General features: G+C 38.7%; 1 protein-coding gene across 1 annotated transcript; it reads left to right on the top strand.

Moving 5' to 3' along the window:
- The first annotated feature begins 836 nt into the window (after positions 1–836).
- On the top strand, positions 837–12,789 carry LOC117824191 (dihydrolipoyllysine-residue succinyltransferase component of 2-oxoglutarate dehydrogenase complex, mitochondrial-like). Its single transcript, XM_034699617.1, has 15 exons — positions 837–985; positions 6,431–6,464; positions 7,407–7,449; positions 7,728–7,792; positions 7,874–7,948; positions 8,048–8,103; positions 8,208–8,316; positions 9,278–9,424; positions 9,541–9,614; positions 9,708–9,805; positions 9,922–10,052; positions 10,207–10,280; positions 10,386–10,469; positions 11,228–11,395; positions 11,651–12,789. The coding sequence occupies exons 1-15, from the start codon at positions 923–925 to the stop codon at positions 11,783–11,785; spliced, it is 1,356 nt and encodes a 451-aa protein (XP_034555508.1). The 5' UTR covers positions 837–922; the 3' UTR covers positions 11,786–12,789.
- The last annotated feature ends 5,178 nt before the right edge of the window (positions 12,790–17,967 follow it).

Here is a 17,967-nt window from a genome sequence, read left to right as displayed (position 1 = left end):
CAATGATAGTGTCCAGTTTTGTGCAATACATTTCTTTGCAGACAGTAGACTATGGTCAACAAAATTGCATTAATTTGTAGTGTAACAATGTTTTTCTGGATATATTGCTAACAGAAACAATTTAGGGTTTATAGTATGATCTGTTGGAAATACATTGCTGATCTGCTACTACTTTATGAACCACCTTGACCTCTGAGGTCATCAGGTACTGGTCTGCTTCAGTCCCTAGAGTCAGAACGAAACATGGGGAAGCAGCGTTTAGTCATTATGCACCACATATCTGGAACACACCCCCTGAAAGCTGTAGGTCCGCTCCAACTCTCACCTCTTTTAAATCAAAGATTAATACTTTTTTATTTGCCACTTCCTTCCTATCTTAGCTCATTTTAACCCACTTTAAATTAAAATTTGAATGTAATTTTTAATATATTTCTAATTTTCCTTTTCTTTTCTGTTTTTTTATATTTGTCATTTTAATTATGTTCTTTTATGCCTGTCTGAATGTCTCCAATGCTTTTAATGTTTTAATGTAAAGCACATTGAGTTGCCCTCGTGTATGAAATGCACTATACAAATAAAGCTGCCTTGCCAAGCTGCCTATTTTCCTGCATTCCCACATACAGTGTACTAATGTTCCTTTAGATTCAATACATGTTATACATGTGTCTGGAATGTTCTTATTGTACTTGTTTCATTTTACAGGTGTTATGTATATACGCATTAGCCATTTGAAGAGTTTTTAATCCAGTTAAAACTATAGACTGCAAATAAAACTCTATCCGCCCAGGTCTCCAGTCCCCCCTCTCACGTGCAGATGAAGTGGTTCCTCCCACTTGCACCGCCCTCCTCGCGCCTGAAATCAGCGCGAGCTTCCGTACCCCTCCTTCAACCGCAGTCCAGGAATTGAACCGCTAACAGCGCTATGTTGTCGCGGTCCAGATGTGCATACCAGGCGCTTGGTCGTTCTCTGTCTGCGGTGAGCCAGGTAGGTTAACACATATCTGAATCAAACTCATGTATCAGCTCTCAAACGGGTCCCACTCATCAAAACAAGACCAGGGAGACTAGCTGTTAGCTAGCCTGGAACATACTGTAGCTTATGGGGCAGGGTGTTTCGGCGTAAAGAGCGACCCTGTTGATTTGCAACAACTTTCAGCCGGACGTGTCAGACGTGGTCGTTGTTACAACGGTTTTTACCTGATAAGACAGTTCGCACATGCTTACTTTGTTAAGTTTTTCATTAAAGTGTGAAGATATACCCTACAGAGATGTCTTACATGGTAAACTAACCAAAGAAGCATCGCGAGAACATTTTCAACAGCTGTTGTGACTACGACACCACTTCCGGCTGAAAGTCGCCAGATAAGAGGGTCACTCTTTACGCCGAAACAAGGGCCTCGCCTACCCGCCAAGGACGGACAGACTCTGACAGCTCCAGAGGCAGAACATGAGCTCAAGTTTAAAGAGGAAGCTTATGGAAATATGAGAACTACATGAGTTTGGAAGAGAAAGCTTTATTTGAAGATTCAAACGACTCTTGTGAGCATAAACAGCAAGTCATAACTGAATAATATAGAGCAAAACAAATTAGTAGGTCTGTCACATTATTATAATTTAATGATCTCTTCTTAACTAAACAGTCTAATATAGTATTTAAGGTGACGTGTAAGTCAGGGGTGTGTGGCTTAAATAGCACACCATGTTTATGTCATGTATGTATTGTGAGGGGAAAGCATGTCTCTGCTCTCACATGTTCAGCTGTCTTAAAGCAGGTACTGAAGCTGAAACATGATCCTGTCAGTGAATCTTGTGTGGTTTGAGAGTTGCTCCTCTCACTACTTCAACCATACTGGTGTTGCCAATATATTAATGCCTGCAACAACAACAACAGTGAGGCATACCTTTTATGTTGAGGTTTTACTCAACCAGCCTGTAAGCAATTAGTGAAGGCTTATAAACAGAAACTCCTCTCTGTATAATGAAATATAGTGAAACACCGAAAACAACATTCACTATTAGCGACATCTGGCACACAGATTCTAGAATGAACCCAATGAGTTAAACAACAATGTGTCATATGAGAGGGAGGCACAAACTAAACAACATTTCTTCTCAATAACAATACAGTGTAGAACAAACATTGTTACAAGAACATTACATAACGGCAGGTTGTACTCTTACCCGTCCACCAGACATCCATGCAACTTCTGCAGCGTCCTGAAAACATAACTCTGTCATTAACGACTTCCACCTTGGAAAAGCATCACTGATGTTTACTCTGTTTATTTTGTCGTTCCCGATTTCCCTTCATTTCTTTGTTATTCTTTTTTATTTGTTGACACAGATTCCATGTTATGTGATGTATAAAATCTTTGGTCCCTAATTGGTCAATTTTATGCGATCATAAAGTGCTATCAATACAAATTATTTTGCGCAAAACAACCTCAACAACCACTCTCTCTTCTTCTCCTTCAACAACAACCGCTCTCTCTTCTTCTCCTTCAACAACAACCTCTCTCTTCTTCTTCTTCAATAACAACCACAACTGCTCTCTTCTTCTCCTTCAACAACTGCTCTGTCTTCTTTTCCTTCAACAACCTCACTCTTCTTTTCCTATAACAACAACCACATCCGCTCTCTCTTCTTCTCCTCCAACAACAACCGCTCTCTCTTCTTCTCCTCCAACAACAACCGCTCTCTCTTCTTCTCCTCCAACAACAACCGCTCTCTCTTCTTCTCCAACAACAACAACTGCTTTCTCTTCTTCTCCTTAAACAACAACCACAACCACTCTCTCTTCTTCTCCTTCAACAACAACCGCTCTCTTCTTCTCCTTCAACAACAACCGCTCTGTCTTCTTTTCCTTCAACCACCTCACTCTTCTTCTCCTATAACAACAACCACATCCGCTCTCTTTTCTTCTCCTTCAACAACAACCGCTCTCTCTTCTTCTCCTTCAACAACAACCGCTTTCTCTTCTTCTCCTTAAACAACAACCACAACCACTCTCTCTTCGTCTCCTTCAACAACAACCACTCTCTTTTCTTCTCCTTCAACAACAACCACTCTCTTTTCTTCTCCTTCAACAACAACCACTCTCTTCTTCTCCTTCAACAACAACCGCTCTCTCTTCTTCTCCTTCAACAACTGCTCTCTCTTCTTCTCCTTCAACAACAACCGCTCTCTCTTCTTCCCCTTCAATAACAACCACAACCGCTCTCCTTTCTTCTGCCTCAACAACAAGTGCTCTCCCTTCTTCTCCTTCAACAACCACTCTCTCTTCTCCTTCAACAACAACCGCTCTCTCTCCTTCTCCTTCAACAACAAGTGCTCTCTTTTTCTCCTTCAACAACAACCACAACTGCTCTCTCTTCTTCTCCAACAACAACCGCTCTCTCTTCTCCTAAGTGTTTCTAAATTCTGCACACTGCACCTTTCTCTCAAAGTTAACTTAACGTAATCTAATTTGGAAGGAGGCATCCCCTGATCACTGATCAATATTAAAACGTCACAGGAAATTTAAACCAGATATATCACTCTACTTCAGGTTTTCTGAATACTGTTAAATGATGTTATATTATAGTAACTTCATCAACCACACAGTCCGCTATAGAAGCAGTCTATGGTCTCTTATTTCTGGTCAGTGGTAACACATAGACATAAACAAAGCAGCGACATTGAAGGAATTGTTTAAACGCTTCTTGGCAACATTCCAGCTCAAGTCAAGCAGTGTAACTTGTTTGGTCAGTTATGCCTATTAAAGGTTAAGATAAACAAAGAGTAATAAACAGTCGTTGCTTATTATGGTTTACTAATAGTTCTCTTAAATGGTAGTAAAGGTATTATCACACTTGAGGGAAAGCTGTTCTGAGTATCAACATGGCTGGGATTATCTTACTCACTCTGCCTGCAGTCTCCTGTTTTTCACAGGTTCACAGCCATGCTGATATTCAGCCTCTAGTGAGACATTGTTTTTTTTTAAAGGTATTTTTTATTGAAGCTTTTGTACAATGTACAAAGATATAGAAACGTATTATATTCTATGGCATCAAAATAGAGAAGAAGAAAAGGAAAAATTAAAAACAAACCAACCTACAAGACACACCACATGAATCCAATGTCAGTCGTCACACATCATTATCAGTTAACAACCAGAGCTGACAGAGAGGGAAAGAAGATATAAGTTATGGAGTTACATTCTCTGCTCCCATCTTTTCAACAAAAGTCTAAAAAAAGTCTACCAGGTTGCACTTATAACTACTACAATGCATATCATGTGGGTTGGATCTATTGGCACATCTATTGGAAAGGGTATCCAAAATGGACTTCCAAAAATGGACTTCCAAAAATGATACAAGTCGAGTCCAGTCAGATCCTCTTACACTATGGAACAACTTGCCGAAGGATCTGAGAGGAGCTAACAGAGATATTGAGACTTCTATACGTAAACTAAAACCATATTTATTCAGTCTGGCTTTTATGTAGGGTTTAACAATTTTATTACCTACTTTTTATTGTTATATTGATTTAAACATTGCTTTATTATTTTTTACAAATTTTAACTGTTTATCTTATTTTATTTTTATATATTTATTTTAATTGATCTACTCAGTTTTATTGACATTTTTTGCCTTAATGTTATTTTCAACTCTTATCCTCATCCCTTTTTAAATGTATTTATTTGAACTATTTATGTTCTATTTATCTTAATTTGATGCTTTAACTTATTTCTATACACATATTTTATTGTTGTTGTTTTTTTAATTTATGTCTTGCCATTATTTTATTTCTGCTTCTTTCTTGTTTTCAATCACTGTAAAGTACTTTGGGTTGCATTTGTCTTATATGAAAGGAGCTATATAAGTAAAGCTTGATTGATTGATTGACTAAGTCCAGAAGAACCTATCGCAAGTAGGATCCAAGTCAGCCCCATTTTTGTTACATTGGCCTTGTGACACCTGACTCCTTTTTGCTGTATACTGAAATGGCTTTTGGTATGTGCAACGCCCCAGCCATGTTTCAACGGCTGGTAAACACTGTTTTGTCAGGATTGTGTGACTGTAACGCAGTCAGACCAGGACACAAACTTCCAGTCTAAGCGGTTCAAACAGGTCCTCCAAAATCTTAACGTGAAACACAGGTTTGAGAGGTGGCATCAAACATTTAAATCCATGCTTACTGTGCAGGATTAATGATAAAAACACAACCCCTAAATATGTTCATGAAACAGTGGTCTGCTCCACTCTCTGACACACATAGTACAAAATCAACACCAACCTCTTGTGAGTAAGCACAATGAAGACTCCAGTGACTTACTGATTGCCTGCCTGCACACGCTTCCATGTACATTATTTGACTCGGACCATGTCTAACAGCTCCACCCTCCTCTGGCATCCCACATCAGTAGGGTTTCTGTGAGCAATGCCAACTGACTTCAAGGAGAAAGCATCATGGGAGAAGCAGCCAGAACTACATGAGCTGTTCCACCGGAGGCCCTGCCCTCAAAAAACCCACACGCATGCCTCATGACACGCAGCAATGCTGCACAGATGGAGCAGCTTGTTTTTGTCAGCACTGGAAAATCCAGTGGTTTGACATTGAAAATGTTCATAGACACAGTTCAGTCTGATTAATTAGCTTCTTTTTCAGCCAAACTGAGGGAAATATCTCTGTGGTCAGTGTTTCTCTGTCTTGTATCATGTCAACTGAACATTTTCTGGTTTTGGACACTTGATCAGGCAAAACAAGTTATTGCGTCACATCAGTTGGGCCTTTTAAACACATTTTTTATTTTAATTTAATTCATTTTCTATTTCACACAGTGGGTTAAAAAGAATGTCTGCAGATGACACAATTAAAATTATTGTTTGTTGAAGCTATTGAGCATGCAATGTTCTGTTCAAACTGCAATTCATCAAGAATCCACTTGAGGCTGGCTGCAGAAACACCGGAAACCACATAGACACCAATTCAAAAAAGACGATCTTTGCAGCATTAATTAACATGTTTACAGCCTGGTTCAAAAAACGGCTTGGCTCTACGTAGCTAATTTCTCTATCGGCACACACTGTACGGGGGGTGAATTTTTTCTAACGCTACAGTTCAGAAGATGTTAAGATTGCGAGTTTTTACCCAAACAAGGACATGACTGACTTGACACCCGGATGGGAACACATAGCTGTTGGCTAGAAGGCTCAAACCCCGCCTCTTTACGTCACACTCTGCCTGGTTGAGTTCCGCATTTCAAATATGGCTGGCGCTGTCGATTGGCTTCAAAACAGCGCTCAGGAACAGATGGGTGACGTCACAGATACTACGTCCATTATTTATACAGGCTATGTTCAAGCTACATGAATTGAATTTTGAGTTTTTAAATGTGGGAATAATCTAATAATCTTCCCCCTGTGTCCTCTGATCTCTGTCTTTACAGGCCAATAATGTGCTGGTCCGACAAAGTGTATCAGGTAAGTGTGTTTCTTAGTAGGTCGACTGACTTATATCTCTATTTGAAGACCCCATCAGAAATGTAATGTCAATAAAAACCCTTTTTATATGATCACTAATGTGTTAAACGCTCTATGAAAGAATTAGTGATGCCAGTGAAATGTCTAGAATTATGTAGTGAAGTCTTTTTTGAATAAGTGAGTTTTATGTTTCAATATTAAATCAGTAGGCCATATTTTATGTTGAGTATTCCTTTTTCTAGTTAACAGTCGAAACAAATGCAATCACATTCAAGTTTGTGTGTTTACTGCATTGTTTACATTTGCGGCAGCCTGATTAGGTATTGAATTGCAGGCAAAAATCTAGTAAATAGATTTGTGGTTCAAATGCAGCAATAACAAAGCTGAAAATCAGAGAAAGAGGTGAAAATCAAGGCGTGTAAAATATGGTCAGAACCAAGAAAGATGCAGATGGCTCAGCAATGTGTTGTACCTCCTGTATGAATATGCAGTATCTTTTTCTTATTTTATTAGATTCAGCAAACGCAACGCAAAACAACAATGTAGCCTTTAGACTCAGAGACAGATTTCATTCACAAATATTTCATTAAAAAAAATTGATGAATAAAAGTCCATTGTCGGAAAGAAAAATAAAGAAATAAGTAATTTGTAAAAAAAACAAAAAAATAAAATGTATATTAATAAATAGAAATAATTAAAAATAATAATTATTAGAATTTTAGAATATGTCTTAATATCTAGCTCTAATATTTTGTTCTGATTTGGAAATCCACGGCTGAAAAAATATTTTAAAGTTGTAAATTATTATCATAGGATCCAGTAACACCACTATAGGTGCCCACATGTGAACAACTACAGCTTTTAGAGAACTCCATATTATTATATTAGGTCCACATCATGTAACACTTGCAGCTCTTGATTTTTCTCTTGTTGTAATCTCAGGGCCCTCCGTCTGCAGCTGGCTAGTTTACAGGAATTCTCAACCGTAAGTGCTCGCTCTCACTCTGTTGTCTGTCTTAGAGTTCCTCTTAGAGGAGTACACACTCCACTCTCACCATTCTCAGACTCTATTTCAGTAATACTTTATTAACTGAGCTTTTTACTTTTGAGGCAAGTTTAGTCTTAAAGGGACTTTTATGTGGTGCAAACTAAAACCACTAACACTAATCAAGGCATGCATTTATCTTTACCGTGGCTTTGTGTGCAAATTTTTCTGTATTTTTCTGCTAATAAGAAAGACGTTTTTGTTTTCTCAACCTGTAGATGTGAATTTCCATCATCAGCACACTGCTTCCACATCAGATATTTCAAGACATCTGCTGTTCACAGTATGTAATGCAACAACTCTTCAAGTATAGCATTGACATTGTTTCTGCTGAGTGTTTAACAAATGTTTGTTTTTTACACAGGGGATGAGGTAGTCACAGTGAAAACTCCTGCATTCGCAGAGTCTGTTTCAGAGGGGGATGTGAGGTGGGAGAAAGGTGAGTCAGATATTCTCAGTGTCACGCAGGTGTCATAAATCCCTCTACCAATGAGCCAGATTACAATAATGACATGCTCTTTCATTGTGTGTGTTGTAGCTGTGGGCGACTCGGTGACTGAAGATGAAGTGGTGTGTGAAATTGAGACTGACAAGGTATGAACGAGACTCATCATCAGTCTGAACATAATGTGTGTGTTTCTTTTATTTATACTGAGTATGTGAGTAGTAGTCTGGATGTCTTTGTTTTGTTCTTCCAGACCTCTGTGCAAGTCCCCGCTCCAGCATCTGGTGTCATTGAGGAGCTGCTGGTACCTGATGGAGGGAGGGTAGAAGGAGGGACACCGCTCTTCAAACTCCGGAAAGGAGGTGCGGCAACTTAAACAATAGTTGCTATTTCATCATCAAAGGATATAAACTTGTAGTTTTATTTCTTGGCTGGTGTCAGTAAAATATCTATAACTGTATACATTGAATACTGTAGGAGAGAGAGATTTTCTGGTAGACAACTATGACATTTTTTCAATGAGAAACATCTATGTTCTTGTACTAGGGTTACAGATTTTATCAATGTCAATGCCATTGTCGATTCTGCTTATCAATCCAATTCCTTATCAACTCTCCTAACGATTCCTGAGTATTTTTTTGAGGGGAAAAAAAGTAGTTCTACACAGTCTTCTGCACCAAAAGGAACCATTTTACTTTTTCCAAAATTATGTCTGCATAAGACTGAACATGAACATATTCAACTTGAAAAATACTGAACAATAGGTTGACCTCATTTTTGGCCACGTGAATCCGGACGTGGCCCCTTGAGCCTGGATGAAAAGACTTTGAATTTGGAGAGGAAAAACGCTTTTCCTCCGGGGGTCATCGCGGAGGTATTTTACCCGCTCTCTGTGCCTCATTTTCGGCTGCGTGAGTCCAGACGTGCACCCTGGACGTCCTGGAGCCTGGAGGAAAATACTTGGAATTTGGAGAGGAAAAACACTTTTCCTCTCCATTTTTCTTTGTGGTTGAAGGAGTTCTGTATTGCAGAGTGTGTAACGTAATCCAACATAGCGGGATGTGACGTGATGTTGTGCTGGGAAATGAATCATTAAGAAGAATCGATAACATTTGAGGTGTACAATACCGATGGAATTGATCAATTGGAACCAGTTTTCGATTCCCAGTCCTAGTTTGTACCGTATTTAATGTTTCAGAGAGTTCCTACTCTGTGTGCATAAAAACAACGTTTTAAAATATCCTTAACTATGATGGCACTAAAACATGTTGAAGCACTCTGTGAATCATGAGATCTAAACTCCTTCTTAACTTTGTTTCTTAGTTGTTGCTGCCAAAGCTGCCCCCTCCCCAGCTGCAGAGGCACCAGCTGCTGCAGCACCTCCACCTCCACCACCACCACCACCACCTTCGGTTTCAGCCCCCACTGCCATGCCTCCAGTGTCACCACAGGCTGCCCCGGCCAGACCTGGTGTGTTGCCTTCTCTAGCAGAAAAATCTGTGTATCAGTATGACTGTGGTCTATTTTCTTTTTAAGTAGGACCCCTCCACTGAGGTCATGTTCTGTCTTTCATTTTTTTTTACAAGTTTCTGCTGTCAGGCCAAGTGCTGCACCTCCTGCACCAGCTCCTCCTACAGCAGGAGCCCGAGGAGAAAGCAGGGTAACTATCACATACACATTGTACATACTTAAATGTTTTGTCATGACCTACTAAAAGTGGGAGCTTCATTGATGCTTTTTTTCTCCTGTTCAGGTGAAGATGAACCGCATGAGGTTGAGGATCGCCCAGAGACTAAAGGAGGCTCAGGACACCTGTGCTATGTTGACCACCTTCAACGAGGTGGACATGAGGTGAGCCAGAAGCTCCCTGAAAGATTCTAACATTTGTTATAAAACCCTAACGAGGCAGGACCACATGCCAACTTTAACTTAACAAATTGTCTAATATGTCGGAAATTTTGCGTCAGTAACATTCAGCAGATGAGGACCGCTTATAAGGATGCTTTCTTGAAGAAGCACGTCGTCAAACTGGGTTTCATGTCTGCGTTTGTAAAAGCTGCAGCCCACGCTCTGATGGACCAACCTGCTGTCAATGCTGGTGAGAAACACACACTTACTGTTTTTGTGTAAAATTGAACCTCCCCTGTTGCTCTACTCTTTATTTTGTTGCAGGCAAAAAAGGAGACATATATTAACCCTTTTTTTCCTCCTTCCTTTCCCTGCAACCTAAAACCAATATGCTTTTACTACAGTCATTGATGATACAACCAAAGAGATCGTCTACAGAGAGTATGTCGACATTAGTGTTGCAGTGGCAACTCCAAAGGTAAGACTTTTGGCTTTGAAAAATCTTCTGATCCTACATGAAAATGTTTTGCTTTTAGCTGCTTGGTAACTTTGAGAACACTTGTGTAACATGTGTTTGTTTTAGGGGCTTGTTGTACCAGTGATCCGTAATGTGGAGACCATGAACTTCACTGACATTGAAAAAGCCATAAATGCATTGGGAGAAAAGGTAAATGTTATTCTCAGTAAGTGATAATAGACATCACTGTATTGTACTCAAATGTTTCAGAGTGGTAAGCCCTAAGTGATTACTCCCAGGTATTAGTGATCTTAGAACGCTAGACTATCTTCAAATAAATCCCAAATCTTTTTTTTTTATCACAATGGTTAGGGTTAGCGTTAGGGTTAGGAAGCAAGCTGAGGGAAGCTAGAGCCCCTGCCCCCATCATGCGCACCTTCTACAGAGGTACCATCGAGAGCATTCTCACCAGCAACATCACTGTGTGGTACGGGGCCTGCACTGCGTCCTGCTGAATGACCCTGCAGCGCATCGTGAGAACAGCTGAGAAGATTGTTGGTGCCTCTGTCCCCTCCCTCCATCACATTTACTCTTCCCGCCTCACCCGAAAAGCCCTGCACATAGCAGGCAACCCCTCCCACCCGTCTCACAGCATCTTCAGCCTGTTACCATCAGGAAGGAGATTACACAGTCTCCGGGCCAGAACCAGCAGACTGAGGGACAGTTTTATCCACCAGGCAGTCAGGATGCTGAACTCTCTCCCTGTTTTGCCCCCTCTTCCCATAGTGCCCCCTTCACAGACTTAACCCAGTCACTGACCGTCCCCCCGTCCCCCCCTCCCAAATCACCGCTGAGGGTCTGAGAGAGAAACACAATATCAAATCCTCAGTATATCTAGTGCATACTGCAGTTTATTTGACAATAAAGAAGACTTTGAACTTTAGAATAATTTTTTTCTTGCCCCCCAGGCTCGTAAAAATGAGCTTGCTGTCGAGGATATGGATGGAGGCACTTTCACCATCAGTAATGGTGGTGTGTTCGGCTCCATGTTTGGCACACCCATCATCAACCCCCCTCAATCTGCCATCCTGGGCATGCACGGCATCTTCGACCGACCTGTGGCTATCAATGGACAGGTAAGACTTGAGTCTCAATGGGCTCAACTAGTAAAACTTGTTCGGTGTGTAAAGCGAGACTTGAGTTTTTCTGATGTTTGTGCTACAAAAGGCTCAGACAGGTGTGACATGTGAGTAAGAATACCTTCTCAAAGCAGGATTATAAAGTAAATTCTAAGTCAGACAATGATCACACACTAAAATGAATCTGCTTGTGTTTCAAATATGACTCATTCTGTTGTGAGCAAACAATAAACCAACTGTGTGCTCTGGCAGGTTGAGATCCGGCCCATGATGTATGTGGCTCTGACATACGACCATCGACTCGTGGATGGCAGAGAAGCTGTCACTTTCTTACGCAAGATCAAAGCTGTGGTGGAAGATCCACGAGTGCTGCTTCTGGACATGTGATGTTTCTACCCACAAAGTTATTCAAAGATATCTCAGCTACACAAAGTGAACTCCACGTCATTTAGAAATACGCACAAGTCGCACAAAACTGCTTACATGTCCTCTTTTTATCTTTCAAACTGACCAGTCAGACTGCATTGGAGCTCAGATATGATGCATTATCTCTAGAGTCACTCCCCAGGAATATGCTTAAATAGGCCATGGCCAAATGAAAGGAAAATGGATAATTTCCTATCTTCTGTGGTTAATTTGAGATACTTGAATTTAGCAAAGAGATTTGCATTTACATTAAACATCTAAGAGATAAAACTGACTGGTATCCAAAGGCTTAAAGAAACTCAAAAGGGTATGTTATTTCAGCTGGACGTATGAAACACTTGTTAAGTAATCTCTCCATCCTCAAACCAGTTGTATAATCATGAAACAAAATGCTTTTCCAGGCAAAAGTTGGCTGCACGATTTTTCCCCCTTTCTCATTACTTGGTGCTTCTGAGCCAATTTTTTTCAGAGCAGCTCAAGCAAATTAGTTCAAGATGTTTTTAATGTCAACACAGGATTCAAAGGATTCCTTGGTTCACTGTTAGTCCTTGTTACTAGAAATAGTCTGACTCCAAGACCTGTCTGACTAGTTCAGTTATGTTCCTGCTTCACTGCTGTCTTTTTTAATCTTGTTTGAAGCCATCTCCAGAGCTTCTCTGTCAAACAAACTGTGGCAAACTTTTATTAAAACAGACACAAGAATTCACTTTGGCTGAAACTGTAAAGAAAAACAAAAACGGACTGACATTTTATTTTATTTCCTGGACTATAATCAGTATGTTGTTCCTTTATGACAGTGTGTTGGGCGGAGTGTTCAAAAACGCACAATTCTGCTGCTGGTCTTTATGTTGAGCTCTGAGGCTGGAGAATATTTTCTTGTGCTGTCCTATATATATAAAATACTTGTACCTATTTAAAAAGCCAATTTTAAACATTAAACATCTGAAGACTTTTATTTACCACAAGCTTTTGCACATTTACTTTGTACATTTTATGATGTTGACCAAACAGTAGAGATAGACTGATATACCGATACCGATTACTAGTCAAGGAGGCTGATAACCGATATTTGTAGCCGATATTATCATCCGATAAAATTTTAAATATTACAAACTTCAACACTTAAATTTGTTTAAATACCTTTAAGCATATGTTTATTAAACAGCCTTTCAGATTTGAAACATATTAAAGGTTTTTATTATCTTAGACGATAGACATCTTTGTTTTAAATTTCTAACAGAAAGTGCAGGGAGCTCCCAGGCTCAGCAGCATGTCTTATAAAGTTCAATGAAAACTTCAACAAATAAATAGCTCACTAAAGTTTTCTACAGTAAATAAAGTTTTCCAAAATGTCAATATTTAATTTTGAAATCTTTTCATTGGAATTTTTTCCTTTTTTTCATACATTAATTCACACATCACAACATGTATCGACCAAAAAAAAAAAAAAGAAAAAGACATTAACAAACTGCAAAAACAACTTAACAAGGCAATCCAAGCCTAACACACGTAAAAAAGAAAATATATTGAGTACAACAACATAAGTATTTTCAAGGAACCCAAATACAATGTTCACTGTTAAGAGGTTAAATTTTGTTCAAAGTTAGAGAGGAACAGTTTCCAGACTTTAAAAAATACTTCAGCTGAGCCCTTAATGGAGTATCTGAGTTTTTCAAGTTTTAAATGGGCCATCACAGTTGCCAAAATGTCCATATAACTGAAATGTTAATCTTTCACTTATCTTTGTTTTATGGGGATATTTCTGATTTTTTAAAGTGGGGTTGTATGAGTTTTAAATCACTAGTAATTGTAGGGGCAACAACGGATGCTGCTCAGCTCGTCTCCTGTGATGAGAAACTGCAAGGGGAAATGGAACACAAGCTAGGCTACAGTTTCTGCAGATGGTGTCATTTCTGCCATGTGATTTAATGAATTTTGAGCCAAAATTAACCCAGTTTTAAATTGATCTCTTATCGGCGGTTGGATTTTTTAAAAAGGCTGATGCTGAAATGCGTCAAAATGCCGAATATCGGCCCGGCCGATAATCGGTCTATCCCTACCAAACAGTGAAAAAAAAGTGGTTTAATTCTTGGCCAAACAAGTCATATAAACACACGTTTATGTAGTTTGAGCTTCAGTCAATTTCTGTTGGGACTTTTTGATTTGAGTATGCCAAATATACATTTTCTGCTTTAGTTAATTTTTTTATCATCGTAAATGTATCATGTTGCTTGTACACTGTCCCGGAAAACTGTTTAACTTTCCTCTTCTAAGTTTGGTCCATAAAAATAGGATGTAAAAAAACCCAAAACAGGCAAATAAGAAGCACACAGCTGAGATAGGGAATATAGTCCTGGTTGAGCTACTTGGCCGAAGCGTTTATCTCGTGCCAGATCTTGTTTTACCCCTGAATTGAATGCTCCCCATGAATTCGGAGCCAAAGACTGATCTTCAAAGCCTCATTAGCCGGCCTACCGCTCTCCTCTTGAGAAGATCCAAATAATGGGATCATGTCTGACAAAGTCTTGAGGGTTGATCGTCCTTTCTGCCACTTCACAAACACAGGCTTGAGTGTGTGCAGCTGTGTATGATACCTCTTCACTATTTCTGTTTACTTTAATAATCACAGGAGGACAATGGGTCCTAATGTACGTCTTTGTTTCTCTGCCAGCACCTACACAAATGTCTGAACAACACTGTTTGGAGGAAAACACAGAATTCATTGTGAGAACATAGAAAACCCAAATATTGGATTACCATGAGAATACTGGAGCTCCTAATGGGCCCGAATACAGCAAACAATGATACAAGGGTTCCTTTAATTTAATTATTTACTTTTATTACCGCTCAAGATTCCATTAGCGCTTTCGAGACCATTTTAATTGGCAGCGTGTGCCAGTGGGTGCATAGATATCTGAAGGGTTTGTTGGCAGCTTTTTGTTTCGTCTTCAAAATTTGGCCAAATCTCTGAATTTCCAATGGGACTGCTAAATAAGACGTGGGTTTAAAGTCTTTGTGTTCATTCAGATGAAAGATGGCCCATTAGAAATTGGCAGCTAGCTGTTTGTTTTCATTAAGCCACATCAGAGAGTTAATTTACCTAAATTATTCTGTTATTTTCCCCTTTTTTTAAATAGATAATTATATCATTCATTTTGGAAACATCTGTATTTCAGTCCTGAAAAAGTCCTGTTTTGAATTCAGTTGTCCTTTTATGTTTTAATCCTCAAACACATACATTTTTAAATGACTGAGTAAACCCTGTAAAGTTTTTGATCAAGATAAAGCTTAACCCTCTTCTTATGTTGCGGGTCAAATTGACCCTTTTTAAAGTCTATTTTAGACAATATATGTATTCCAAACCAGCTAATTGCAGCAGAAAATCTGGGCAGCTTGTGACAGAAGAGATGGCGTGTTAATTTATCAACATCACTTCATAAAAAATAAAATAAAATAAACAAAAATCTATGTCATGTAAAACTACTGTATTTATATTTAGGGCTTTTCAGTGTACATTCAAAAAAGTTCTAACATTAACTTTCATGAAAAACGAGTGAGTTATCCTCATTGAACCATGATCTGTGAGAATTAAAGAACACCAATGGACCAAATCTGGATTTAAATGGTTAGTAATGGAGTTAAAAATGAGATTTAAAAAAAAAATGTGTATTGGGATTTTTTGGGGTTCTGACACTTTTGGATAATTGAATATGCCCCTGGTCAAATTGAGCCAGGAACATTATTGTTGTTCCAGAGAAACGAACATAACAATAGGGTTAAAATATTCTTCCTCTGGTGAACATTTTCATTCAACCTGCTGAATGACGCACATGTATAGAAGTGCTAAACCGTTACAGTAAATATCCTACTGTAGTCTTTTTTTAGTTTATATGATAGCTATGTCTTTTTTTAATGTTTTTATTCTTTTCCTAAATATGCAGTCTGCAGACATAATTTGACTCATTATATATTGCTTGCGTTTAAGGATGAGTTGTTTTTTCATGTTTCTAATCAGATTTTCACTGAAACGAAAGCAGTGGCTTTGTTAGAAAAGAAGTGGTTTCAAATAAAAGTGAAACACCTGTATATGTCATTCCCTTAATAACAGAAATCCAGTAAATGCCTGCTTTAATGGGCTCATCCAAATAAGGTGAGTAAGACAACTCTCACAAAGTACAACACATGAAGAATCCAGTTTTGCAAACGTGTGGACATTCAGTCATGTTCAGCTGAGTTTACTGTTCACTTGAGGAGCGGTTAGGCTCAAAAACAAATGTTTCATAGAAGGAATGAAAAGCTTGTTTTTTATCACCTCAAATCAGCATTCATTGCATATTTCTTTACGCCTGTTTGTGTCTTAAAAAAATCTGTAATCCGGATCCTCTCTGGAGCACTGAATCACCACATGAGAAACATTTTTATCCAGATAACAAGAGCCATCTGTCAGTTTACCACAAGTACAAAGGTAAGAGTCTGTAAGTTTGTTCTTTGTTTCTTATATCTCAGTGTTCAAGTTAAATGAGTGAACCATAACAAGTGCTGCAATTAATAAAGTGCAGGTTTGAGTACAGCTTAATTAATAATGTAGGCCCACTGTTTGACTGCTGTCAACTCGGATCAGCTGAGAGACACTTTATCTATTTGATTTAACCAGGTAAGTCAGTAAGAACAAATTCTTATTTACAGTGACACCCTGGCAAATGGCACAACCTTTTGAGGGGTAAAGGGTCACTAAATGCTTGTTGTCGATGTAGAAGCTGTAATTTAAATAAATCAGTTATGTAATTCTATAATCTAAACATTGACCCTGTGTATAAGTAAGATAATAGAAATGGTGTTTATTTAAATTGGTTGGTAGTATTGTTTTGATTGATTAGGTTTATTTTGGTCTGCGTCAACAACCAACACGTCCCTCCACAACATAGGAGCCATATAAAAACTACAAATAAAAGCAAAAAACAAAACGATCACTGAGGGATTCATCAAGAAAATATATATATAGAGTCTAGCATATACATACACACACATATTGATCTGTACATGCATACATACACAAGTACATTCATGCATACATATAAACATGCATACACATCAACATATATTTTGGCAAATTCCATGCTGACCAAAAAAGGTGTAGGCTGAAGCCAAGGCTTCTCCTGCCTACCCTTTAACATAACTTACACCTTATAGGCAACATTATGCAAGTATTTATGTTGTTTTATAACAAAGCAATCTTCAAACAAGCGGCAGTTCAGAAATCTTAGTGAAACCTAATTTAAATTAAAGTTTATATTACATCCATATATTTATTTATCTGTTTGTTTTCAAGCATTTTGTTTAATACACAAAGGGAGTTACACATTTTTAATTACTCATCTTAACTGTTCCAAAAGTTTGCCCTTGTTGTCCTTGTTTAGAGGAGTTCAGTAAGTTTTACTCCAGCAACTTAACTCTCCTTTAACAGATACATTAACTTTGGAAGGCAAATGTTTCAAAGAGAGAAAAGAGTTCATCTCTATAATGATGAGCATCCTGCATGCAGAAACGTGATTCATTTAATTTTACACTTAACAAGATCCTGCTTTGTTATTAAAAATGTTTGTGGATGTGGATTTGATTTATTTGATATATAATTAGGATGAAGAAGAGGGAGAAAGGTCACATAGTTGTAAATAAGGTACAGATCTATGGAAGTCTGAAGGAGTCTCAAAAGGCCTTTACCGTTTGCTCTATGGATCTATGGAATTGGAGGCGGGCTGCAAAATGATTAAGGCCAACCTGGAGGCAAAGTTGTCAGACCTCTGACAGTTGTGCCGTGATCAGAAGGAAACAAAGGCTGTAGGAAAGGAAACAATTTGCTCCCTACCATTTAAAAAATGTGAACAACTGAAGTGAATGGTTGGTTAGAGAAGGTGTGTGATGACTCAGGATATTACAGTGTCGAGCTTTGTGAAAATGTGCAGATGAATCAGTGCTATGTTTCATGGTCTCCTGTGTTACCACTGGGGCCACCTGACAGAAACATGTTGCACTGTTTGATAACACACCTTGAGACAATTCATCAGCAGCATCCCCAATAATCCTGACCTGCAGGGCCTGCATAAGTAACTCTCACATGAATATTCATTCTGTTTCCTTTACAG

Source organism: Notolabrus celidotus, chromosome 13, assembly GCF_009762535.1.
Source record: "Notolabrus celidotus isolate fNotCel1 chromosome 13, fNotCel1.pri, whole genome shotgun sequence".
Classification (NCBI taxonomy): Eukaryota; Metazoa; Chordata; class Actinopteri; order Labriformes; family Labridae; genus Notolabrus; species Notolabrus celidotus.
Note: the sequence above shows the minus strand (reverse complement) of the source record. Positions and strands in the feature narration are given on the sequence as shown.

Excerpts from the sequence above, each read along its gene's own strand:
- LOC117824191 (XM_034699617.1), top strand. The coding sequence starts at position 923 with ATGTTGTCGCGGTCCAGATGTGCATACCAGGCGCTTGGTCGTTCTCTG. Across the intron at positions 6,465-7,406 it reads GGTCCGACAAAGTGTATCAG|GGCCCTCCGTCTGCAGCTGG; the intron begins GTAAGTGTGTTT and ends TTGTAATCTCAG. Across the intron at positions 7,450-7,727 it reads GTTTACAGGAATTCTCAACC|ATGTGAATTTCCATCATCAG; the intron begins GTAAGTGCTCGC and ends CTCAACCTGTAG.